The sequence below is a fragment of the Tiliqua scincoides genome, chromosome 3 (assembly GCF_035046505.1).
Source record: "Tiliqua scincoides isolate rTilSci1 chromosome 3, rTilSci1.hap2, whole genome shotgun sequence".
Taxonomy (NCBI): Eukaryota; Metazoa; Chordata; class Lepidosauria; order Squamata; family Scincidae; genus Tiliqua; species Tiliqua scincoides.
Genome location: NC_089823.1, coordinates 133,235,542 through 133,262,682, shown reverse-complemented (window position 1 = coordinate 133,262,682; position 27,141 = coordinate 133,235,542). Strand labels below are relative to the sequence as shown.

General features: G+C 42.7%; 1 protein-coding gene across 1 annotated transcript in view; it reads right to left on the bottom strand.

Moving 5' to 3' along the window:
- Positions 1-21,532, bottom strand: part of TM9SF3 (transmembrane 9 superfamily member 3) — a 43,813-nt gene extending 22,281 nt beyond the window's left edge. Inside the window, exons 1-4 of the mRNA XM_066622122.1 lie at positions 21,400-21,532; positions 15,476-15,671; positions 9,467-9,589; positions 719-879 (exon numbers count right to left, since the gene is read on the bottom strand). Coding sequence (XP_066478219.1) covers positions 719-879; positions 9,467-9,589; positions 15,476-15,671; positions 21,400-21,480 — 561 coding nt within the window. The 5' untranslated portion in view covers positions 21,481-21,532. The remainder of the gene's footprint in view (positions 1-718; positions 880-9,466; positions 9,590-15,475; positions 15,672-21,399) is intronic.
- Positions 21,533-27,141: the final 5,609 nt, after the last annotated feature.

Genomic DNA, 27,141 nt, shown 5'->3' with positions numbered 1-27,141 from the left:
TGTGGGTTTGCCACCCTTTTTCCTCCACTGTGCTTGATACAAAGAAATTAAAACAGAGACTTTTTCCTAGCAGAAAGAAAAAGTAGTATAAGCAAATGATACGTTTTATTTTCTTCCTGTCAGCTGCTGTTGAATGAAAGGAAAAAGGGTCACCAGAAAAGCAGCTCCCTTATAAGCAAGAGGTCTGTGAAAATTGGACCTTACAGGCAAGAAGTCCATATGGAACTCAAACCATACAGATAAGGGGTATAAGGTTGTCAGATCCAAACCTGAAGAAAATTTTGCCAGGCAGTTTCAGTAATCATGCTAAGATGAAAAGAAATACACCTGGTAAAGTCTCACTTCTATACCACCCTTATAGGCACAGGGGTCCTTCAAGGTTCAAACTTTGAACCCCCAAGTAGGAATAGGGTCAAAGACAGCTAAGAGAGGAAATGAATATAATTAACTGATGAAATGGAATAAACACTCAACTGTTTATTGCAATTCTATGTATTGCGAACAAGCTCCACATTACATACCCTTGAAAATGGATGGAGCTGGCAGAAGAAGGCAGCAAATACAGCATATGGCTTGTAATGCTATTTAGGGTAATATTAGGTATAATAGGGTAATATTGTATGCTGACCTCAGTCCTTTGAGAGAACAATCCACCACTGAATGACAACCATGCTTCAGTCAAAAGAGTTTCATGTCATGTATATATTAAATTACTTACAGAATAAGACATCTGAATTTTGGTATTAGGAACCAGTTTGACTTTTCCTTCACTTGTCAGATTCACATCCACAATCCTATTTCCATTATAGCCTATTTCAAGTTTTTTGTAGGTCCAGAGATAGTAATCTTCGCCATTTTCATCAGCTTCACCAACAATACCTGCAGAGTTTTGTTTTTTTGTTTAAAGAGATAAAATTAAATTACACTGCTTCACTGTATTTGATATTATTGTTTAATACACCAAAGCCTGCATTGGAAGCAGATTTATCATTAGCCACAAACCTGGTCACCTTGGATAAGTAAAGCTGGGCTTCCGGTGACTAAGTAAGTTTCCACTGTTGCAGGAACAGAGCTGCAGTCATACTTTGCATTTTGCACACATAACTCTGTTCTGAGGTATACAGCCCCAAAGTACTCCTCTGACCATTGGAGAGCAGATTCAATCTCAGGCTTGTGAGAAAAACCTGGCAATTCCTCAAATACCCTGGATCTGAGCCATAAAAGGCTTTAAAAGTCAAAACTAGCACTTTGAATTCAGCCCAGAAATGACCAGAAGCCAGTGTAGTTGCTGAGTAACGGCCCAACAGTCGAACTGGTGAGCCCCAGCATCCACATGGGCAGCCACATTCTGCACTAATGCAGTTCCCGAACTGTCTTCAGAGGCAGCCCATGTAGAGCATATTGCAGTAATCTAACCCAGATGTCACTAGGGCATGGGTAACCATGGCCAGGTCTGAGCTACACAGGTATGGTCACAGCTGGTGAATCAGCCAAAGTTAAGCAAAAGCTCCCCTGGCCACAGCCGCCACCTGGGAATCCAGGAGCAGCTGCAGATCCAGGAGCACCCCAAGTTTCGGACCTGCTCCTTCAGAGGGAGTGCAACCCCATTCAGAGCAGGCTGATAGTCCAAAACCCGAGTCGTGGGTTTTCAGAGCAGGAGAACCTCTGTCTCATCAGGATTTAATTTCAGCTTGTTCGCCCACATCCAGCTCCCAACAGCCTCCAGACAACAATCCAGAACTTTGACTGCCTCCTCAGAATCAGGAGGAAAGGGGAGAAAGAGCTGGGTGTCATCAGCATACTGATGGCACCCTACTCCAAACTGCAGGATGACATCTCCCAGTGGCTTCATGTAGATGTTGAACAGCATGGGGTATAGAATGGAACATTGCGGCACCCCACACCTAAGAGGCCAAGATGCCGAACAAGCATCCCCCAGCACTGCCTTTTGGGCTCTGTCAGCCAGGAAGGAGCGGAACCACTGCAAAACAGTGCCTCCAAGCCCCAACTCAGGCAACAGATCCAGAAGGACACCATAGCTGATGATGTCAAAGGCTGCTAAGATGTCCAGCAGGAATAACAGGGACGCACTCCCCCATCCATTCCCCAGCGCAGGTCATCCACCAAGGTGACCAAGGAAGTCTCTGTCCCAAACCCTGGCCTGAAGCCAGACGGAAACGGATCTAGATAATCAGCTTCATCCAGGACCCTCTGGAGCTGGGACATCACCACGTGTTCTATCACCTTGCCCAAAAAAGGAATATTTGAGACTGGCCAAAAGTTGTTCAAATTATAGGGACCCAGGGAGGGTTTCTTCAGGAGGGGGTGAACCACCGCCTGCTTCAAGGTTGATGGCAACACCCCCTTCCTCAGAGATACATTCACCATCCTCTCTGACCACTTGGCCAGGCCTCCCCAGGAGGATTTAATTAGCCATGCTGGACAAGGATCGAGCAGGCAAGAAGATAGCCTCCCACTCCAGAGAATCCTGTCCACATCCTCAGGTTCTACAAGCTGAAAAGAATCCCACAAGACAGAAGACACAGATGCCCTAAGGACATCACTAGATACTCCTAATGTGGCGTCCAAGTTGTGCCAGATCTGACTGACCTGGTCAGCGAAGTGCTTTGCAAACTCATCACAGCGAGCCTCCATGTACTCCGTGCCGTCAATAGGGGGGCCAGATGGAGTAGGCCACAGACCACATGGAAGAACTCAGCTGGACAATTCTCCTTGGACGCGATGGCGGCAGAGAAGTATGATCTTTTAGTTGCTGCCACTGCCACACGTGTGTGTATATACATACACACGTATACACATGTACATACATACACACCCACCCAACCACCGTGCTTCAAGCAGCCAGAAGCATGCTGTTTCTCTTTCCAAGACATGGAGGTTCTCCAACTAAACAGAGAAAAAGTCCACAGGCAGCCTCTGCAGCAGCAATGAGGGGACTGCGAAAGCTTGCATAGTCTGGGCACCAGAAAAGAATGGAGAGACAGTGAGCAACAGGACCAGCTTCAGTATTCTCTTTGGAGATGAGAAGGATGCAACTTCATCCTTTGAGAGGTTTATGTCCCCCACATCATCATTGTAAGATAATATTGGTGGGCGCCTAGTACAGGGTTCTTTTCTGTTGAGGCACACAGACTCTGGAACTTGCTCCCTCTGCTCTTTCCCATGGACGGCAAACATTCTTCTCCATTGGCTTGTTTATAATTGACCCCTGATTTGTGCTTTTTGCTGGCTGCTTGATATTAAATTTTGCAAAAGAAAAAAACAAGCATACACCACAACAATTAACAGAAGCAGTTAAAAATAATTTAGAATTTTGGGCTCCAGTCTTAGTATCGTTTTTCACATATATTGACACAACTGAAAATTGGGGATTTGCTATTATAGTCCCCATATTTAAGAAAGGAAATAGAGATGACCCTGCAAACTACCGGCCCATTAGTTTACTTAATACTATTTCTAAATTATATACCAGGCATTTGTATGAGAAATTTAAAGATTGGCTGGAGGAGAATAAGATACTTGCAGAAGAGCAGGCAGGCTTTAGAGAAGGATGTTCTACCATTGATCATTGCTTGATATTACAATTTCTTGTTGAAAAATATGCCTCTGACAAAGCAACCTCACTCCATGTAGCTTTCATAGTTCTCAAGTCAGCCTTTGACTCAATATCAAGGGTCGAATTATGGAGGAAATTAGAGGCTTCTAGTATTGACAGACGGCTCCTTCAACTCATTCAGGCTCTCTATAGAAATACCTCACTTAAGGTAAGATGCAGTGCTCGTGGCCATCTTACAAAAGCCATCCAAACTCAAAAAGGAGTCAAACAAGGCTGTCTTCTCGCTCCACTTTTGTTTAATTTTTTTATTGACTCTATGGTGGACCAGTTAAAAGATATTAACTTTCACCCCCCAAAAATCGCAGGAAGACATATAACAACACTATTGTATGCTGATGATGCAGCAATCATCTCTAGGACTCCGATTGGGCTTAGAAGAGCATTGCGAAGGCTGTTTATATATTGTGAGCAAGAAGATCTGATAATTAACTTTCAAAAAACCAAAATCATGTCTTTTGCTAAAAGGCCAATAATGCGAACATGGACGATTAACCAGCATAGAATTGATCAGATCCACCAATTTAAATATTTAGGGGTTGTCTTTCAATCTAATGGCTCTAGGAAAGCACATGGTGATTATGTTGCATTAAATGCCCAGAGAAGTTCTGCTGCAATATCACAATTTATGAGAACAAAGGGGGGGCATTATATCCCTTCAGCCATAAAATTGTTTCACGCAAAAGCAGTAGCTCAACTAATGTATGGTTCCCAATTGGGCCCCTTTCCTAATACTGCAACTCTAGAACGTGTTCAAAGTTCCTGAGGGCAATATTAGGTGTCCCCAGAGATGTCGCCAACGTAAAATTAAGACTGGAAACTGGCCAAATTAAAATCAAGGCCAGGATATGGATCGCAACTCCCATGTACTGGCTAAGAATGCTCTACTTTCCCATTGGTCTTGTACCATTGATCCTGCAAGACACTTTTAAGTCGAAATGGGTCCAGTTAATTGAGCAAAAAATTGCCTCCTTGGGTCTCTCTAGATTGATTTTGTTAACCATGGGAATGGAACAGGCAAAGAAAATCATTAAGCAGTGTATTTAGGATAATGAGAGACAATATGACTTAAGCAGTGCCCCAGAATTCTTTCTTAGTGAGGACAGATTATATAAGGTTGCAATATCAACTTATTTTGCCCAGTTGGAGCAGCCTAGACATAGAAGGGCGTTTACTCTGGCCCGGCTTAATGCACTACCCTCAGCAGTACAGGAGGGACGGTATAAAAAGATCCCCTGGGCAGAGCGCCTTTGCCCATGCGGAACGGAACAGATAGAAACAACTGAACACATTCTGTTGCGGTGTATATATTACAAGAAGATACATGAAGAACTTATTTCTCCTTTGATTGGCCGACTTTTCGGTTGCACAGAGCAACAATGTATGTATGTACTGTTATCTGATTCCAATCCTAAGTTTACATATAGTGTCACTAAATTTTTTACTGCTGCAATGGGCATTAGGAAAAGGATCTTAAATAGGGATGAACCTCTGTAGTCAGAGCATAGTCTGCTAGATATATTGGAACTGCTTTAGGGGAGATGGCTGGAAGCTGTTGCTGGTTACCTCAGAACTGTTTTAAACATAATTATAAATTGTTTTATCGTATTAAACTTAATCATAATATATTGCATACCTTTGTATACTTATACATTTTGATATTTTATATGTGGCTGGTCTTATGACCATAATAAAGTTCTACTACTACTACACTGCTGTTATTTACTGGTTTGATTTAAATTTGTGGTATTCTATATGTATTTTTAAATTTTTGTTTGTTCCTCCATATGGGGCCTCAACTGAAAAGCAGCTTAAAAATAAGATTAACATAGCACAACATACAGCTTTCGGAATCAGCAGGCATGGGGGTTGATCCCTTCCCTCCTCCATCTGAATGGAGGGGGAGAGAAACAGTCTGTTAATTGAACTTTGCTTTCGATAGATCTCTGTTCTGGAGGCAGAGAACAGGGCAGTGTGCCCTTCTAGGGAAAGCGCATTCTGACCAGTTTTATTGCAGGCTGCATACTGGTTTGCAGGAAAGCCAAGGGTGAAAAGGCTGGGATAAAAGAAAAACCAAGAATCTAGACAGAATCTTTAGAGTCCAAAACTACTCCTCTCTTTCTTTCTGTCGCAAAAGACAGAAGAGTGATCTTGGCACACAGCCTTCTGATCAGAGCCCCATTTAAGACAAGAGTTTATTCTTGAATGAGACATGGGACTGCCCCTTCCCACATTCCAGGAAATGTGAGAGTCAGCTCACTGCTCCCAACCCAGAAAAGAGATCTGTCCTAGAGACTACATGTCTAGCAATTTTCTCCTCTCTTCCTTGAAAGAAAAGAAATGGAAGCTCTTAACATAGAGCTGTCTCATGTGATTCTTGGATCAAGAAGTCATTTGTAAGCTTGCTTTATGTACTTATATAGTTAGCAATAAAACCACCCCACTAATGAGACATTTGAAGAAATGAATGAGTCTCCTTTGTATTTCCTCAGCTTGACCTACCTTGAAATATCAGGCATAACTTGTAAAATTCTTGCGGTTAATTCACCTGTCATATATTCTGAATCAAAATGACTGCAACATATTCTGCATACACCTGAGATGCAAAATTGCAGGCTTCAACTCTCTAGTTATACTATAGCATATAAAATAAATTATATTCTTAATCAGGATTCCTAGACACATGAAAAAATGATGCCTATCATGAAATTTATGTCATGAACAGACGGATATTAAACAGTCCTTTATTTCTGTTCAGCCAGTGCTTTGGATTAAAGATCTGATCCATAACTGCGCCCATTAGTCCATTAAAGTCTCCTAGCAATGGACTGGAATATTTTAAAAATCAAAACCAGGTGTGCACACTTATATAAGTCTTTTTGCTCTGTTTTGTGCACATGATCTTGCTTATTCACACACAGCAAATGACTACCAGACACTTACTTGGATGTATTTTCTCTTTAGAATAAAAATTAAATGCTTTTATTAACTATTATTTTGCCTTCTTCATTCTGCCCAGTCTTTCGTTTACCCTTTTATTGGTTTCTCCTTTCTTCTAAAAGTTTGGCCAAAGAGTCACCCAGAAACTTGAAAAATTAATGTAGATGCTAAGGAGTTGGAATTCTTTAGGTTTTGCTTGTGGTCCTTAAAGTGAGTGAGGGTTCCCAAATGATGCGTGGAGTGTTCCCGAGAGACTCAAACTTCTACCAAACTATTGAATATTATGGCTGGGCCAGCAGCAAGAGTGACAGCACCTCTGTGTATATCATGGAGCAGGGCAGGCAGAACACTGATCTTAATCTACCACTAGTCCACAGGATGACCTGCAGTAGAACATACCTATTGCTCTGTTTGCAATGCTCTGCATGTAGCTTAATGTTTTAATGTAGCAAACAAGAGCACACTTGGGCAGAAACACAAATTCTAGCCGACTACTCAGACCAATCAAACTTCACAGACCCTCACCACTCAATATGCTCTCCCACTGCTCACCACCATTCAACCCTCACTGAGGCAAGGATATTCTCTATCCAGTATTGTATAGACTTCCAGCAAGATGAACAGCAGCTGTAGTGGCCAGTGAGAAATCACTTTTTTCTGTGTAGGATCACCATCTTTGTCCTTCCAGCACACCCAGGACCTTTTATAGAAACATAATATGTGCAGCGATACCCAGCACCACAACACAATGATGGGGAAAGCTGCATCTGTCATCTTTCCGCCTGCTATGTCCCTTTTATGGATTGAAAGATGGAATTGCAGGGTTCCTGTGAGAGGTACATGGGAGACATGAGGGAAGCAGTATGTTCCCTACAACATCACCCCACCAGAACTTAAAGTATGCATCTTGCCCATCTTGTCTTATTCATGTTATGGAAAAAGACAAGGCTCTCAAAAACTCCTAGCTTGGCATCAGTGCAGTAATTCTTCCTTCTGACATACCAGCTGAGTTTGAGCAGCATTCTGTGAACATGCTTTTGAACTGGGCATTAAACCTTGTCCAAATGGAACCCAGCTCAACTCTGGTAACTGGACAAAAATGTACCTTTTAAAGTGCTGACCTCTTATATTTGTTCAAGGGAAGAGCAAATGTCACTCTTCACCCCAGCATGGTATCTTTTCCAGTGGTGTAGCTAGTGTTTTTTTTTTTGTTTTTTTTAAGATTGTGAGTCCTTTGAGGACAGGGAGCTATTTGATTTATTTTACTGCATTAACAACTTTGCGAACTACTCTTGCTGAAAAGCGAGTAGTATAAATATTCTTAATAATAATAATAATCCTTCCTCCTTTCAAAACGATTGTGTCTACCAAACATGCTTACCAATATTGTAATTACTGAATGGTGATGGAGTTGCCTGAGATACTGTGAGTGGAGTGGATGCTGCTATGGTAATTATTTTTACTGTTAAAACATTTGTTTAACCTTGCTGTTGGGAAAACAGAGGGGAAGCCCTAGCAAAACTAGACCATAAGATTTCAGATATAATCAATTCAAAGACCAACTGGCAAGTGGTGCTATGAACATCAGGACAGCTTCATCACAGCTTTAAAAAACTTCCAGTACTTTACACCAGGGGTGTCCAAACTTTACATAAATGAATATATTAGAGATGGAACATATGAATGAATAAAGGTCTTGTAATAGCTCAATGTCTATAAAAGGCCTTACACAAAGCAAGACCACACTTTTCTTTGCTGCTGTATCACAGACGTGAAACAGCAACCAGTGGAGGGAGCCCTCATCCCACAGCTCACGTGAGAGGTCAAAACAGGCACCCTTACAATAACAGCAGTTGCTTCAAGCCAGAGTGGGCTCCAGTAAGTCTCCCGAGGGCCAGAGGCTCATTGGAGACCAGGAGCTCCCTGTGGGCCGGACTGGGAGTCCTCAAGGGCCACAAGTGGCCCCAGGGCCAGGGTTTGGGCACACCTGCTTTACACGGTACCAAATTGTCATCACATATTCACTACTTTCCGCATAAGGAAGAACCCACAAATACAGACAAGAGATTTCCTCATCAGACTTTAAGTCAGGGGTGTCAAACTCCATTCACACAGTGGGCCGAATAGCATTCATGGAGCTTGCTGAGGGTCAAAAAGTGATATTATTAAGCAGGAAGCAACATCATTAAGCAGATGGTCAGAAAAAAGCAGAAATGGTCAGGAAAATGGTCAGAAAAAAGCACTTCGTTCTCACATCAGAACTCATTGGTTGCAAATGATGGAAAAGAAAATATGCAAATCTTGATCATATTTTTGAGATATGGGAGAGCCCAATTACCATGCCCTTTTAGTTGCACCGCTTCTGCCGAGGCATCACGTGGCAGCTCAGGTGTTCTGTGAAATGATGCCTCAGCAGAAGAGGGGCTGCTGAAGGGCAGACCACATGATAATTGGGCTCTCCCAGTGCCTCAACAGCAGCAGCATCTCTCACCCCTCTTGGTCTGCTCCTTCTCCCATAGCGTTCCTTGCCTTCTGAGGCCTCCTTCTATCTCTCTATCCCAGAGCCTCAGCAGAAATGACACTGCTGAAAAAGCAATGCTGGGGGACCCCAATTACCATGTGGGCGGGACAAAGAGCTTCCATGGGCTGGATCTGGCCTACAGGCCTTATGTTTGACATCCCTGCTCTAAGAAGCTGGTGCAATTTTCACTGCCAGTTCCTTGAGGTATACAAGATGAGGGGTAAGACCCTTATTGAACAGCTGCAGTTGAAGAGGGACAACTAATATGCTATGCTAGGGCAGGAGGCAGAAGGAGGAAACAAAGGTGAGGGAAGGATGTACTTTATCCACATTGTAATAGTGCAAAACCAATGTAAGTAAATATTTCTTACCCCATATTGGTAAGTCATCTATGTACATCTGGTACCAATAGTGATTTTTGATAGCATAAACAAACGCATCTCGTATTAGTTTATCCAAGTTTATTTCACAGTAAGTGGTCTGCATCACGTCATCTGTGGAAATTAAGACTACGCATTAATAGCTCATCAACTCAGATGTAACTAATCCTTAGACCAGCATTTACCTCATATATTTTACTAAATAGAGCTATTCCATGCAAATCTCAAAACACTTCTGTGCTCCACTGTTCTAAATCCTTAACTGGTGACCCACATAAAATATTAACCTCATTTACAAGGATTTACAAAATTCCATTGATGGGCATTAAGTAATCATCCACTTAAAAAAAAAATCTTCAGCATTTTGTTCTGACCATACAGAAGATAAAATTATCTTTTCCCTCACAACACAGCACCAGCACAGACCTTTACATATCCCTCCCCAACAACTTATAACAAGACCATTACACTCACTAATTCATTAAAGAATCACAAGTGCAGAGTAAGGCTGTATCTTATAAACACTTTCCTGAGAGTAAGCCCCATTTACATCAGCGGGGCTTACTTCTGAGTAGACATGCCTAGGATTGCACTGGAAGTCTTCCAGGGTGATACCTCCAAATAGTCATTCCACATTTGAGAAAGGTTTCCAGGGCACCTCTTCCGCACAGCATCAACATCTCTCTGCACTAGGATCCTTCTGTCGTTGGTCTATTGAAAAGAGGATTTTTTCCCTTCAAGTACAAAATAACATCCAAAAGAGAAGTCTCGATATCTCCCAAATAATTAGAATATATCCTTAACACTTGTACTGAATGAAAGAGTCTCTTGTGTGGGTGTTATTTAGTTAAATTACAACAAACCTTTCACCAAAAGACCCATAATTAGGGGTGATATTTGTCCCCAAAATTTATTGATTAAAACAGCAAATTGTGGTGTTGTGTTTTTATTCCAAAGGCGCATTTTAATAATTTATAGTTATAAATTATAATAGCTTTAAAAATGTACTAGGTAGGTGATAAAGTGTCAATAGATGCAGCCACAGTATGATTTCTAACTGGAAAAGTAATCTATTTTAAATTCTGGAAAATAACTTATACACCAAAATGGGGTGTTTTGTGTTATTATGCATTTTTAACCAAAAAAAAACACATCCCTACACATAATACACAAGGCAAGTTGGTCTTCATGTCATTACAATGCCAGCACCAGTGATAAGAATTTCGAACTCAGGGAATATTTTGGGAGACCAGTATACGTAAGTAATATTTCTGGATGTATTAAACCATATATAAAAGTAATGAAGGGTATAAACCCATTTTCAGAGGGAAATCATAGACCCAGATCCTTGGTCCAATTTGATTTGCAAACAGAGGCAACTCAAATTTATGTGCAGGGCAGGTGCATTCCTGGAAAATCACAAATGTATCAAAAACATAAATTAAAAACAGCTTTCCCATAGGAAACAATGGGATTTGTATGGGTTGGTGTGATTGCTTGCTGCTGTCACTGCCAAAATCACCTTCAAGGCAGAATTCTCATGCTCTATTCAGCTACATTCCTCTCCCTGCCTGAGTTCAGTCAGCACGGCATGGTTCTTTTCTAAGCTCGTGATGGCTTTGTGCCAGCCAGCCATTTCCATTGCCTCCCCAACGTGCCGGAGGGGGGGAGGGAGAGAATATTCACAAATTTGAACTTTCCACAATTTGTGTTGGAACCAACCTTCTTTTGCCTTCAGAACCAATGAGAAGCCACCTTCAAAACTGATAGACACACCTACTTGAGAGAAGGAAGCACGAGTAGGCAGTAGCTAGGAGAGAACATGAAGGGCTGCTTCCAAGTTGAACAAGAAATGCTTTGTAGATGAGTGTGTGGAGCCCTGCATTGGGGCTGGGGCAATCTGCTCGAGACATGGCTTTAAGCAGGAAGACAAGTTTGGTGGGTGAAGATGGGTGGCAATGGAGGACTCCCTCATATAGAAAGAAACAGTGTGCTCAGTCTGGCATCTGACCAGATGACTCTTCAGATCCAAAGGCATTAAAATAGAGGTCTCCTTGAGTTACAGATGTCCAAGTTACAGATGCTGTGTTGGAGCTATCATGTAGGTGCAGTTCATCCTCTGGTGGTGCTTTTGCACAGACATGATAGTGCTGGGTCAACAAGAGCCAGATGTTTCAAGTTACATACATTTCAACTTATGTACAGACCCCTGGAATCTAACAGGACATATGCAGGAGACCCAGTGTATGTGTACACTCTCTCTCTCTCTCTCTCTCTCTCTCTCTCTCAGATCCTCACAATGCCTCTTCACAGAATTGCTGCAAAGTTCCTATAATTACTAACTTCTATCTTGCTGTCAAAGTAGTTGAGGAATGTAACAAAATTGGTTGTGAAGACAGTTAAGTAGGACTGCCTCTCTCTAGTGAAAGAAACTCGCTTGCTCCAATTATCCAAGATAAAGGACCACCACCTTCCCCAATAGTAATTTTTTCCACATGTGTCAGGAAAAATGTTGTCAGTTAGTAGGTAAAATCTCCGCACAAAAAGGCATTGAAAAGTTTGTTTTATGGTGATGTGAGAATGTGGCCTATACTGCCTATGCTGACTGTTTAAACTATTTATTCAGTACTCAATCCTTTATAGCAGTGGTTCCCAGCCTGGAGTATGCATACCCCCAGGGGTACTAAAAAAAGAATTGAATAATGGAAGAAAAAGGCAGGTCTGTATTAGAATGCCTTGCAGGGCTGGCAAAGCAGGAAGAAAGGCAGCTAGCTGGCTGCAAAAGCACCAGCAACTGCTAGTTTCTGGTCATCAATTTAATCAGATATGGATCAGTAGCTGAAAATATATAAATCTGAAACAACAGCAACTATATTAATTACAAACATTTTGATAGTAAACGGGGTACAATTTATTGGCTGCCAATAAATTTATTTGTACCAATTTATTGGTACAATTGGAAATTGGCTGCCAAGGGGTATGCAAGTGAAAAAACTGCTTTACAGCATCTAACTTTTCCTAAGCATGCTACACTTATGCAAAATTGTACAAACTGCAGAATTATACAAAACTCTGGTTTACAAAGTAGATCATTTGGATTGCATGAGTGCTTAAATTGTTTTAGTACACAATATTGTGGAATATGAGAAGTAAAGATTCTGAGGGAAAAGCAGCAGACTGCCAACACTTCTTTTGAGCTGGGTCATTTATAGGCATGCAAGATCAGATTTCATTTTACATGGTACACACTTAGTTTAGAACCAATTTTATAGGTAAAACTATTTAGTCCCAACCAACTATTTCTATGTTTAGACATTAGTTACTTGCTTGTGTTCAAATACTAGTACTAGTGAGTCCACTCTTTTAAAAGCAATCTGTTATTTGGTATTTATATAGCACTATTAATACTTCAGTGCAGAGAATAATGCCTACTTTCAGATATCTTCCAATCTAAAGTAAACACTGGGGAGGAGAAACAAGGGTAGCAAAGAATGAAAAAAGTAGCTATGAATGCGCAAATGTAGCTATGAAAGTTTGTCCTTAAAATTAAAACTGAGCGATTCGCTTGGAGGCTTCACACACCAGGCAATCATTTTTTTAAAAGAGGTTTATTGGGTATAAGAAAAGAATTCAAGGAAGGGAGGAAGATGGCTCCATGGAGATATTCTGGGACAGAGATTCAGACAACTGGCTTAATAAAGGAGAATGAGTGAGATCAGGAGGCCTGGACAACTAGAGTGGTGGAATTGGAGAACAAAATGTTGTAGACAGAAACAGAACAATTGAGAGGAGCAAAGTCTTGGCTCTGTGGTAGAGAAAATACTTAAAGTTAGATGCAGAAAGCAACTCAGGCCCAAATACTCACCAAATCTCCAGCACTGACACAGCTGTGCCAATGGGGCTTGTGCTGCATCCTGCAGTTGGGTGGCAGTCATGGAGGCCTCCTCAAGGTAAGGGAATGTTTGTTCCCTTACCTTGGAGCTGCATTGCCCTTACCTCAATGCTGGAAAGTTGGTGAGGATTGTGCCCTCAGGGTCCAATGCTCTCCAACTTTCCAACACAGATGCAGCCACAAAGCAGCCCCAAGATAAGGGAACAAATGTGACTGCCCCCTCCCCCCCTCCAGGATGCAGCACATGGCCCATTGGCATGGCTGCATCAGCTCCGGAAATCTCGATCAGATTGGACCCCAAGTCATTGAAGAGACATGTAAAGGTTATGTGATCTAAGCAACAGGAAGTGTGAATTGATTTTGCACTTCAGAATGAACTGAGGTGAGGAGTGAAGTATAAAAGGAGATAAGAGAAGGTGGCTGCAGCTGCCAAGGTAAGAGGTGACTGGGTTAAACCCAAGTTCCAGGTTAGCTGCTAAGAGATGGAGAGAAGAGCAGATTTTAGCACTGGTGCACAGAAAAAAACAAACGGGGCTTGGCAACAGATTAATTACTCTGCCACATGCTCTTCACACTCAAAAGTAAGACTGCATGTCTAGTGAACAGAGTGATGAGTACAGATACTGAAAATGAGGCAGAATTGTCTTGGTTATACTGAGCTTGATATAACTACGAGACATCCAAGTTTCCCTCTCTCTTTCAAGCCAGGGAAGGGGAAAAGCAGGACAGAACAGAGAAAGGTCCAAGGTGGAAAAATATAGCTGAGTGTCATCAATATATCGGTTGTATTGGATGCCACAAAATTTCATGAGGGAATACACTGTTAATGCTTAGAGTGAAGGCAACGGGCTGAGGACAGGTTCTTGAAGAACTCCAAAGGGAGAACTTAATTCCAGCTTCCCCACCCCATTACAGATCTTCCCCTGCACTGAAGCACTGGGCATGTTTTAGATCACTGGGAGTATTTTGTGCAAGGCAACAATGATGCACAACAGGTTCAGTCAGCGCTCCCTATAATATGCCAAACTGACATAGCACTCACTACTGTGAAAAATATTCCCTGAAGGCAGAATGTTTGAAAGCCACTATACAGGCATCCCATGGAATCCATGGTCCCCCCTCTTGTGCCTTATTACATTGGTTTTTGTTGATTACATTCCCCTGAAGTGGTAAGGTGTCTTGCTTGAACAAATGAGCAGGCAAGCAGGCCGTAGCCTAGAAAGGAAACTAAAAGCAAACAGGAAGCAGGAAGTAAATGCTAATTTTTAGTCTTCCTTCTAGGATTCAGGGTGCTTGCTGGCTAGTCTGGTTATAAACTTTTTGCTTACAGTTTGTTTAACCTATTTTTGCCCAGCCCATAGGTGTACACATTTGGTCCCTGTTGCATATATGCAACATTGGGCAGAAATTGCTTAAGCAAGACACCTTATCACTTCCAGGGAATGAGGAGATAGCGCCCCCACTTATCCACAGTTTCCGGTATCTGTGGGGGGCACGCGCCAGGGTCACAGATGCTGAGGGGATGCCTGTACAGTTAATCCTTAACAGATTAAAATCCCCATTTCATCTATAAAGCACATATGTATTAAATTGCAGCAAATAAAGGTGAAGGAAAGATGCAATGCTCTCAACCTTTTTGTCACTGTGAAGGGATCAGATCAGAGGACTGCATGTGTCCTTCCCCCCCTTAACATGCAAATACCCCAATAAACCTTGAACTCATTTAATGCTGATCAGATTCAAACACTAGCTTCAAATAACAGTTAAAAACAATCCCAAGAAGGCATTAACTACACTTAAGGTAAATGCTAATATAAGCCTTAACCATGGTGAAAGCAGGTATGAGAATTCATGCAAGAGAGGGAAGAGGCCTGTGACCTATGGCCTAATCCTAATGCCTTAATCATGATTAAGTCTACACAGACGCCAAGTGTCAATTGTACTACTGAAGACGATAGCAACAACCAAGTAGTAAATGCTCCAAAACTCTGAGAACATTTATTTAGAAACCAGTTTCTGAAAATAAAAGGACATTCTTCCCAAAGCAGGTGGGACAGTAATGCACAATTTCAGAAAATGTTGGCAAAAACAAATTTCAGAGGCATTACCTTTAAACTTTATGTCCAAACCACTGAACTCCAATTCAACTCCTTGAAGTGCTTCTCCTAGTGTTTCATGGTAATGACCAATGCTTTTTTTTGATCCACCACAAAAAGGAAGAGAGAAATATTTGTATGTCTCTTGGCGATTGTGGTATGGTCCTACAGTATTCATCCAAAGAACAATTTCTTCTTTATCTTGATACTACAAAGAAAGAATTCAAAAATATTAAGATAAACATAGAGGCGTCTTTAGCGTGAAATACATGACTGAGGAGTGTTTTCAAATTGGAACTGTACTAATTGTTGAATTAGTCTGTTGAATTACTAATTGTCTGTGTAGGTTAACCAGAGATTCAATCAGATAGGGTCATCATTTTTGGTCATATTATTATTAAGAATATTTATATACTGCTTTTCAAAAATAGTTCATAAAGCAGATTACATAGTAAAATCAATCAATCAATGATTCCCTGACCCCAAAGGGATCACAATCTAAGAAATACAGAAGAGACAGCAGCAACATTCACTGGGAAAAAAATGCCATGCTGGGGTCAAGAGAAACAGTTGATCTCCCCCCGCTAAATATAAGAAGATATCACTTTAAAGGATGCCCCCTTGCCCAGTTAGCAAGGGTTTATATACTGGCCTTAACCGATCCAATCCTCTTACCTTCTTCTGACTAATAACATTAACTCTCTAGTTACTAGACTGCCCACCACCTCCACATACTAAGCTCTCCAGTGTCATCACTGCTAAGTGGCAAGGCATAATCAAGAAAATGCTTCATTAGGTTATACATTAAAAAAACCCTTGTATGAAGTGAGGGGATCATTGCCCATTCCCAGCTTCATCTGCCCCCTCTTCCTCACTCTTTCCTTAACTGTATGATCATCAGAATGGTCTGATGCTCTAGTGGTGCACAGTGTTCCCACAGCTGGTACCAGTCCCCCCCCCTCTCCTGGACTTAAAGCACAATGCAGTGGTAGTCATGTCCATCAACACGCACAAGATGTAAAAAGAAATTCAAGAGCACAGCTTTTTGGCAACTGACAGAACATCAAGACAGGAAAGTAGGTAGGGAAATTTACCATTCAGTTGGTCATGCAACAGCATTAGTTACCTCAGATGGCCATCAAACAGCACAGGAAGGTTTTTAAATTGGGATTGTGACCAAACTTGAAAGCAACTTATAGCCCAATCCTATTGGGGCCATTGTCCCACAGTACAGAGGCACAAAAACTTCCACCACTGTATCCTACAGGGCCAAGGAAGCAGCTGGACGATTAGGGAACTTCAGTACCCTTACCCCATGTGGGGCCCCAGCAGCCCTTTTGGATCTATTCAGATCCACACCAGCTCAATCACTGGCATAGAACCAACAAGATCACGTCTGACTGAGACCCAGGAGGGGGACAAAGGATTCAGTGGCAGACATCCTGCCTCCCAGGCCCAAACTACCCGCAGCTCACCCTCCCCCCAGTGCAGTTCCACCTCCTCCCCACCTTCCCACTGCCCTCCCCCTGCCCAGGAACGCCTCCCCACCACTCAGCAGAGAACTTACTGCTCCCAGCCCTGGTAGACTGCCGACCAGTGCGGAGGCCCAACTGATGCTGGCCACCCCACCAGCACCTTTCCCCTCCCAGATGCCACAATGTGCCTTACAGCACATTTGCAACAGCCATCGCAGGACACTGGCCACCAGCGCTGCCCAGCATTATGACTGGACTACCCATTATAGTATATCATCTTTCTATGTATCAATGTTGAAATAAATGTATCTTTTTTAATATCTAGGAATACATGGGATTGATAAAGTACACCATAGAGCTGATCCAGAACAAAGGTTTTGGAAATGGGTTTGAAGACAATTTGGGATAAGGTATTATAAAAGGGGAACAATCCAAGATGTAGAGGAGAGCAGCAATGGAGGAAAAACTCAGAGATAAAAGTCATATGGATTTTAGATTAAGAAAGGCTGAGTGGAATTCCAGCAGGTTTTCATTGGGTCTGTGCTCAGCACGCTTTTAAGAAACAAATCAACACTGTGTCAAGTAATACATTCCACAATTTGAATTATACAAAATAGGGAATGTGTTTATGCACATGCTTCCTTTGCCCAATTCCTTCCTACTTCCATTTGCCAGTGAGAGAAACAAAGCTATACATAGTATTGTCATTCTAAACAAAATTGTGTATATTTACAATTGAACCAACAGGAGCTTTGACCATTTTAGACAGCACTACAAAGTCAACACAAAGAAATTCTAGTGAGTCCTCATGTTTTACATTTGTTTACAGACTTGACTGAACGTACTTTTGCATCCCTGTCTTTGTCTGGCTTCCAATTCAGAGGGTAGATTTGATGCCTTTTGAAGACTGGCATTTCCCTCCGAAGAAGAGTTAGTGAGAACAGCCATTGAAGCTGTTTAAAACATGCTGACATTCTTCCATAGTTGGTTGTGTACTTCCTAATGAATGCTTGTAAAGCTTCCATGCATCCTGAAAAGTTATGCATACTGACTCCTCCCTTTCAATTTGACCTTGTATTCAAAGCCCTCCATGACCTGGTCTCATGCCCTCCTTACATCAGAGACCTCATATCCTGTGACACTCCTATCCATAACCTCCACTTTTTGAGATCCTACCACCCTCAACGATATAAAGATCTACTGCTCCCTCAAATGCCTCTCTCCCTTGCTGCCCCTTATGCCTGAAACTGCTTCCTGAAACATCAGCATACAGGATATTTCCTCATTCACAAAATTCAAACCCTGTCTGGCAACCCTCTTTTTCTTTTGACAAGCTTTTGACAGCATGCTGCAGTCCCCTATTGCAATTATTTGTTTCACATATTCAGACTTACATGTGTTTTTCCTGTTTACTCCTGCCTCCATTCCCCTTCTTGTCAGCTTGAGTTCTGAGTGCAGCAGAACCACAGCTTACAAGTTGGTTCAGGGAGCAGGTGTAGAGTGATGATTCAGCAGAATCAGCAAGCACCTGGTGACCAAGCCAAAACTGATTGGCTGAGCTGACTATATAAGCTTAGTCTGCTGGAGCCTCAAGTGCAGTAGTAGGGGGAGTTGATGGAGATTACTGTTAGACTGCTGCCTGTGACTGAAGAGGCTGGATACTGTATGTATATGATATTACTGACTTATGGACTGAACCTTTGACTGTGTATTATTGGAACTGATTTGGATTTGTTATACTGGAACTGACTGCTCTCCGTGCTGACTCTTGGACTGTTAAATGACTACTCTATATGTGATATCCCTTGACCAATACAACTGCTGAAAGTACTCTGCTGTAGTTGAAGTGTTGTTCTTGCAACCTGCTCTTATTGGGACAAGACTGGGAACCTACACCAATCCTCTTATAATTTTTTACAAGCCCCCCTTAAACCTTAACACTTCTTTCCTTCCAAAGTAGATAGTGGTGCTGTCACTAATCTTAAGCAATTTAATAATGGCATTCACACTAGATTCTGGGCATTGCCAAAGACTAAGTCAAGTGTTAACAACTCCTGTTATTTCCATCATTAAACTGTTTCATTGAAAACCATCATCTTTCACCAGTTCTATCTGACCAAAGTGCAAAATTCTATTCAGAGCACAGGCACTGTTGCAAACCAACAACTCTTAGCTGAAAACCAGATACCCAGAGAAGGTTATAATCTATTCATGATGGGCATTTTCACATAGATCTACCCGGCTACAAAACATCCTACTATTAAATAAAATATCAATATCCTGTCTTTCCTGACCTGCATCCAAAACACCCAAGCATGGTTCCACCCTTAACCAATTATAACACGTTCCAGTTTTCCTCTCAGTCTTGGGTGTTCAGAGGGATAGGGTGAAATAGTCCCAGCAGTCATACTTCTGAAGTCTTTGAAAGTTCACAATCCTAATGGCATCCAAAAGTGGGAGGAAGGCTAGAAGTTGTTTTGTTGCTGCATTCACAAAATGGCCAAACACCTCACAACAGAACAGTCAAACAAGATCCCATCTACCCTTTCCAGCTCCAGAGCTGAGAAAGGGTAACAGGGTCTTGCATTTTTGGCTACTGAATTCATGAGGCATAAATACAGCAGTCAAAGAAGTTCCCACCACTTTTCCCAGCTACAAGCTGGCAAGTGGGCTAGAAGCATCCTCCATCTTCTCTCCTGTTTGAAGGGGGGGGACAGACAGATTACACTTGACCTTGAACTGCATTTTGGATGTGCAGTATGAAGTCAAGAACAAGACCCAATCCTTTGTAGAAGAGGCAGAATCCTAGCAACCACTAATCCATTGACACCTGCACTCAAGGTGACTAACAATGTCTTGTAATTTTTTTTAATCACAGAAGATACACATTTCAAAAGTTTTAAAAAAAAATTACTTTCTTAGTTTTACTTGGGTTGAATTGAGTGTACTGATCCATTTCTACTCACTAATCACAGACACAAATAGATCTGCTCATTTTTCTTCTAAATACACATAGAAACTCTTACTGCAAATTTAAAAGTTCATGTGGATTGAACTAAACAAGTAACCCATATTTTTAGAACTGAGAAACCTAGCCATTAGTTCTTAAAGAAAGGAATACCCAACACTGCATAAAAGCTTCTCTTGGTAAACAGTGTAACAATATGGATTTAACCAAGATTTCCATTTTAAATTAGTATTTCTTGAACCATGCATACTAACTAGTTGCTATATTAAAACATTTCTTTGCAACTTGATTGTTTCTCATCCTAACCTATCTCACAGGATTTACAATGAAGGATCATGTTTACCGCCCTGAGCAACTCCGGAAAAAGGGCAGGATAAAAATGTGTCTAAACTAAGAAAAATTTCCAAAATGTTTGGTAATGCAGCCCTTATGCACTGCAGAATTGTGTTTGCTTAGAAACAAGGTATATTTCTATTTGGCTCTCTGTATGCACGCAAAGCAAGATCATTTCTGTAAAGGCCAAGGTTGCAAATCAATGCACACTTACATGGCACTTATACTGTAACACGTATGATAGAGTTCACAACTAACACAATTCAGGTCCCCAAATCCACACTGTCTGCACATTTTCAGCCACATCAAACCCCTCCCCCCCCCCCCGAAATGGAGTTGCCAGACAGCAGGTGCCACGGCCTTCATCTTGATGCTGAGTTCTGCACAGCATGTATGAACATCAGAAGCACCTGAAGAAACCATCTCAACTGCACTGCTTTGTCACATGCAAGGAGGGGGAAGGAAAAGAAGTAGAGAAGACATTTAAGGCTAAGGGGATTAGGGCCAAACCCTATTCAACTTTCCAGCCCTGGTGCAGCTGTGCCAATGGGGCGTGCGCTGCACCCTGTGCTGGAAGGGTAGTTATGGAGACCTCCAAAGTAAGGGAATATGTGTCCCCTTGCAGAGGGGCTGCACTGCACCGGTGGGTGCGGTGACACATGACAACAGGGACGTGTGGCGGGTGGGGAGGCAGGTGAGGCAGAGCATCCACCACCCCCTGTGAGGCACCCAAGCTAGGAAGTTGGATAGGATCAAGCCAATCCTGTGCACGCCTACTCAGAAGTAAACCCCACTGTAGCCAATAGGCCTTACTCCCAGGTAAGTATGCACAGGACTGACAGCAACTGGTGCTCCATCCAGTGGTGCAAAGAAGGGAGGAGGTGGCTGTGGCCGTGGAGGATGCTGGCAGGAAGCAAAGGCGCGCTGGCACCGGCGGCACGAGGAAGGGCAGCCTCCGGGCTCCCCTGGCACGCCAGGTGGGTCCCTCCACAAGGCTCCTCGCCTCCTGGGGGGCGGGGTGGAGAAGAGCAGCCAGCAGCAGCCAACGGGCCGCCCCTCAGTGGGACGCGCTCGGGCAGGGCAGGCAGCTGGGCTGGAGAGCTGCCCGGCGAGGGAGGGCAGGCGGAGGCCGCCTCCCCCGGGCCCCACGCGCCCCTCACCGTGTGCTCGTGCTCGTCGGCCCGGCCGCGCAGGGCCAGCAAGGCCGCCACCGCGCACCACAAGAGCCCGGCCGGCGCCATCCCGGTCTCCGCCAGCCACCGCCGAGGAAAAGGAGGCGCCGCTTCCGCCGTTCCCGCCACGTCATCCGGGCGCACACCGGAACGGCTGCTCCTTACGGCGGCCGAGGCCGCCCAAAAGCGCTTCGAAGTCGCAACGACACGAGCAGGCGGGGGGGAGGGGCGCTCGAGCGCCTCAGTCTGAGGGAGGCAGCTGCATGTCACCCTCGGCAGCGCATGGACGTTCCATCCTTCCCTCCCCCCCCAAGCAGGCTCTAGTGCACCTGGCCCCTCTGCAGTCTTATTACCATGAGAAAACACATTGAGGCTGAAGCAGTGCTTCTCAACCTTTGGCCTCCACTGTACCAGTTTGCATGGTCCACCCACTGGAAGGAGCACTGGGTGTAACTGGTGATGACGTCATCACCAGTTACTTCTGGAGTGGGAGGCCAGATGTGACATAACAGGGAAGTGTAGTGGGCGGGGAGGCAGGTGAGGCAGAGCCTCCACACTGGAGTCCTTCGAAAAGCACCAACACCAGGTGAGGCACCCAAGCACACACAACCCATGCGCTCCAACACATGCGTGTGTGTATGAGTGAGTGAGTTCTCATTTATTACTCCCCGGCCATCCCAGGTCCCAATCCTATCCAACTTTCCAGCGTCAATGCAGCTGCAACACACCCCTGAGGTAAGGGAACAAACGTTGCCTTGACTATTCCCCTACTGCAGGATGCAGTGCATGCCCCATTGGCATAGCTGTGTTAGTGCTGCAAAGTTGGATAGGACTGGGCCCCAAGTCTCCACTCGTTCCCAAGAAAAACGCCCAAGTCACTTCCGGTTTCTATACACATATGTCTCAAATACGCATGAGTCTGGGAAATGTGTGTTTGGCGACTTGAGTTCCAGTCTTATGTGTGGGGTTGCCCATTCCTGCTAAAATCCCACTGAGTTCAATAGGATTTACTGCCACATAAATATATACAGAATTGCAGCATAGCAGTGCATAAGAACAGCCTCACTTGATCAGGCCATAGGCCCATCTAGTCCAGCATCCTGTTTCTCACAGCAGCCCACCAAATGCCCCAGGGAGCACACCAGATAACAAGAGACCTCATCCTGGTGCCCTCCCTTGCATCTGGCATTCTGACACAGCCCATTTCTAAAATCAGGAGGTTGAAACATACACATCATGGGTTGTAACCCATAATGGATTTTTCCTCCAGAAACTTGTCCAATCCCCTTTTAAAGGCATCCAGGCCAGACGCCATCACCACATCCTGTGGCAAGGAGTTCCACAGACCAACCACACGCTGAGTAAAGAAATAGAAATACCTAAATAGAAAAGGTATTGAGAACAAAACGGCTAATATTGTAATGCTGTTGTACAAATCAATGGTAAGGCCACACCTGGAGTATTGTGTCCAGTTCTGGTCGCCCAGATGGTCGCCATCTCAAAAAGGACATAGTGGAAATGGAAAAGGTGCAAAAGAGAGCAACTAAGATGATTACGGGGCTGGGGCACCTTCCTTATGAGGAAAGGCTACGGCGTTTGGGCCTCTTCAGCCTAGAAAAGAGGCGCCTGAGGGGGGACATGATTGAGACATACAAAATTATGCAGGGGATGGACAGAGTGGATAGGGAGATGCTCTTTACACTCTCACATAATACCAGAACCAGGGGACATCCACTAAAATTGAGTGTTGGGTGGGTTAGGACAGACAAAAGAAAATATTTCTTTACTCAGCGTGTGGTGGGTCTGTGGAACTCCTTGCCACAGGATGTGGTGATGGCGTCTAGCCTGGATGCCTTTAAAAGGGGATTGGACAAGTTTCTGGAGGAAAAATCCATTATGGGGTACAAGCCATGATGTGTATGCGCAACCTCCTGATTTTAGAAATGGGTTGTGTCAGAATGCCAGATGCAAGGGAGGGCACCAGGATGAGGTCTCTTGTTATCTGGTGTGCTCCCTGGGGCATTTGGTGGGCCGCTGTGAGATACAGGAAGCTGGACTAGATGGGCCTATGGCCTGATCCAGTGGGGCTGTTCTTATGTTCTTAAATTAAACACTGAAGAAGGTAAGGGCACCTATCAATCCACAGTTTTCAAATCAGGTAAAGGCCTTCCCTTGTCTGGCTCAAGCAATATATAACTAGTAGATGAACAAAAACAAGATGAAAACAATTCTGTGTCTAGACAACAGCTCCATTTCTCACTGACATCTATAATGGGGCGATTTGTTACCACTGGGACAGAATTTCAATCTTTGGCAGGTTTAAATTGTGGAGCTGCTGCTCTCCAAATCCACTCTCCCCTACCTCCAGCTCACATGCATTGAAAAGACTGAGAAACATACCTGAGTAATACCTACATTCCTTGTTTGGGCCAAGGAAAACCCAGAATCCATGTTGTTGTTGTCGTCTTCTTCAGTTTTTCTCCCCAGCCATTTTGTGATTCCTACTACTACCTGAAGTCATGGTGATCACCATACGAGTTACAGTAATTTCAACAGGAATAAAACCTTGGATATGAATAGGATATTGTTAATACTATGGAACTCCCTCCCCCTTGATTTACGAACTGCTCCCTCTCTTGAAACTTTCTGGAAAGGCCTGAAAACATTTATTTTTAGATAAGTCTTCTGAGTTCTTGACCTTTTTAATATTTTACACCTTTTAACACCCGGTTGGGGCCTTTTTATAAACTGCTGCTGTTAGTTCTTTTTACACCTTTTTGTCTGATTGCTGTTTTTAAGATGTCTTGTGAATTGTGTTTTTATCTTGCTTTTAAACCATGTTTTTAATTGTTTTATTATTTAATATTGTTTTATTGTTGTTGTAAACCTCCTTGGATCCCTTGGAGGAGAAAGGCAGTGTATAAATCAAGTAAATAAATAAATAGGAGCACTTTCTTGTAATGCTGGAGTATCATTCACAACAGAGCAGATATTGGATAAACTACTAACCGTCTGCACCTACATGTTCCTCTCACTTAATAAAAATAAAGCTTGCATCCACCATAAGATCCTGCTCTTCACCCCCTACTAATTTTTATATAAAGAAACCATCTTTCCACAACATGTTTTTCAACACCTCATTCCCATGAAAACTGCAATCCTATTCACACTCACCTGAGAGTAAGACCACTGAAAACAGTGGGACTACATTCCAAGTAAACATGTATAGGATTGTGCTTCACATATTCTTCATCATACATACTTTTCTATTCATCAGTTTCCAAGCACAGCAGAATATGGTCTAAATTCCTATGGTCTTCTAAATTCCTGTTCTGGGCTTCATCCAATAACTACCCATGCTTTCTCAAAAAAGTCACCCACCTATCACTAAGCAGATTCCCAATAATAACTTATCACATATAAAGACCTCCTTCCTTATGCTGGTACAGCAGGAACTGCCAGAGCAGGTGCCATCAAGTAAGCAGATTTGAGCAACAGCAATTATTACTAATTGTAGAATTCTCAGAAGATTTTTGGGAGGAGAGTTCTTAAATGTCACTCAATTACCAGGCCCAAACTGGCAAATTAAAGGTTGGTGGGAGTATGTGTGGATGAGAGAGTTTGAGCACTACTGTATAGAAATATATAGACCTTGGAGCTGTGATTAATTTCTTCTCCAGAAGATGGAGATAATGTTTTGGCTCTCTTATGCCCTAAGTCGTAGCAGTAGGAGGAGAAGATACACTGCTCAGTTATAAAGAGGTGCAATAAGGCCTATCCACGCTTCTGCACCTGTAGGACTGTGATGTGTATGCAACACCACAAGATAAAGAAGTAGGGAACTGTCCAGGTCCATATCAAGATGTAATCGTTAGGATTTGTGTTCCACATTTGCTCCCACTCAACTACAAAACTATTACAACTTGTCTCTACAGGGCAAGCTGAAAGTACTTTGAATTAAAGTCTCTTACCTGCCTGCTATAAAGGGAAAGGGGCAATGATAGTGGTAAACACAGAAAATCCAACAAATACAGGGCAGCAAATATCTTAGGGTCAAACTAGATATACTGTGTTTTTCACAGGATGGATGAAGGTTAAAAAAACTTAACACAGGAAAACAGAGTTAAAATTCATCTTCCTTAGTGCATGATCTGATCAAATTGGCATTCTTGCCTGCGTCTGGTTCCCTGATTAAAGCTACAATCCAAGCTACAATTGGCCACACAGGGAAAAATTACAAGAACTCTACCTATTTTTTTCCTCTGCTCTGCAGATAGCTGCTGTTTCACAGGGTTTTGAGTCAGGGAGTTAATGGGAATACACTTTAAATACACTTTAAATCTTAATGGTTATGGTTACTTCATAAATGAAGGACAAGCTGGACTACAGTAATTTTATATTTAAGTGTCTGATATTTTGAACTACATAACACAAAAGTATTTTATCATGTTATAAATGAAGTCAAGTGGTCACACATGAGCAGAACAGCACAATGAAAGAGAAAGAGAAGCTGTCTGAGGGTATTAGAGAATACATACCTCAAACACATGGCATTAGACTAAACAGAGTTCATTTGCTGAGCTTATTCGACTTATTTGACTTTTTCAAATAAAAATGTTATAAATTACCTGAGAAGTTCTAAATCAGCAAGAAAACAATTAGCTGCAAAAAGTAGTTTCAGACTGACAGGCAGATTGTCTATTCAAAAACTGACACAGGCAGGCAGCAAAACAGGAGAATTGGGTTGTCAACAACAGAAGATCCTTGACAACATTTCAAGATTTTTCTAACGAACATGAAAAACAGTGTCTCCTGATTACCATTACTATTTCTTGTCAAAAGCAGCCAAACTAGTTACCGAAATATTTGAAAAGCTTCCAGGCTCCTTTCGAAAACTTTCAAAGTGCGTATCAAATACCAAGGCTGTAGCTTTCACAATAAGATTTATATTCTGAATAATGCTGGCTTTATAAGAAAGATATTCAGAAACTGTGGTGCTCTTTTCAAACTCAGTGCAACTCTACCTTGTACAACTTAACACTTAGAAAAGGCAGGAATTCCCTTTGGTCTCCGATCCATCTATTCACAGCTAAAAGAAAACTATATTAATGTACTCTTGCTTCTACTATGTTAGCATTGGAATCTCACTTGAAAGCATGAACCAAAGGCAATTTGCCCCCTCTCTTACTTCCAAAGCAAGAAGGCAATAACTTTTATGACTTCTAGGAAGCATTCTATGTCACTGTAAAGTTAATTGGCCTCAATATCTTCCATCGCTCTCTGAGAACAGAGGGAGGCACTGCCAGTAATGGGGCAGGAAGAGAGAGAAAAAGATGGAACTGAGGCCACCAGTACCTGCCCTCTGTGACTGACTGAAGACAGCCAAAAGGAAGGAGTAGACTTCTTCCTTCCCTGTTATTCGATCCATGGAAGTATAAGGGGGATGGAGGCTGGGCTGCAATTACAAGGATATTTCAGGGGTTAAGAAGGGAGGAGTATGCCCTTGCTTTGACCCAATTCTTGGGTTGAAGTGGAGGAAATAACTTGATGAGATCCAGTTTGGCCTGGCTTTCCAGCAAGTATGTCTGAGGTAAAATGAAAAGTTTCTAGTCCAGCCTTCATTATAGAGACTCATGATGCTCTTTACACTCTCACATATCACCAGAACCAGGGGACATCAACTAAAATTGAGTGTTGGGTTAGGACAGACAAAAGAAAATATTTCTTTAT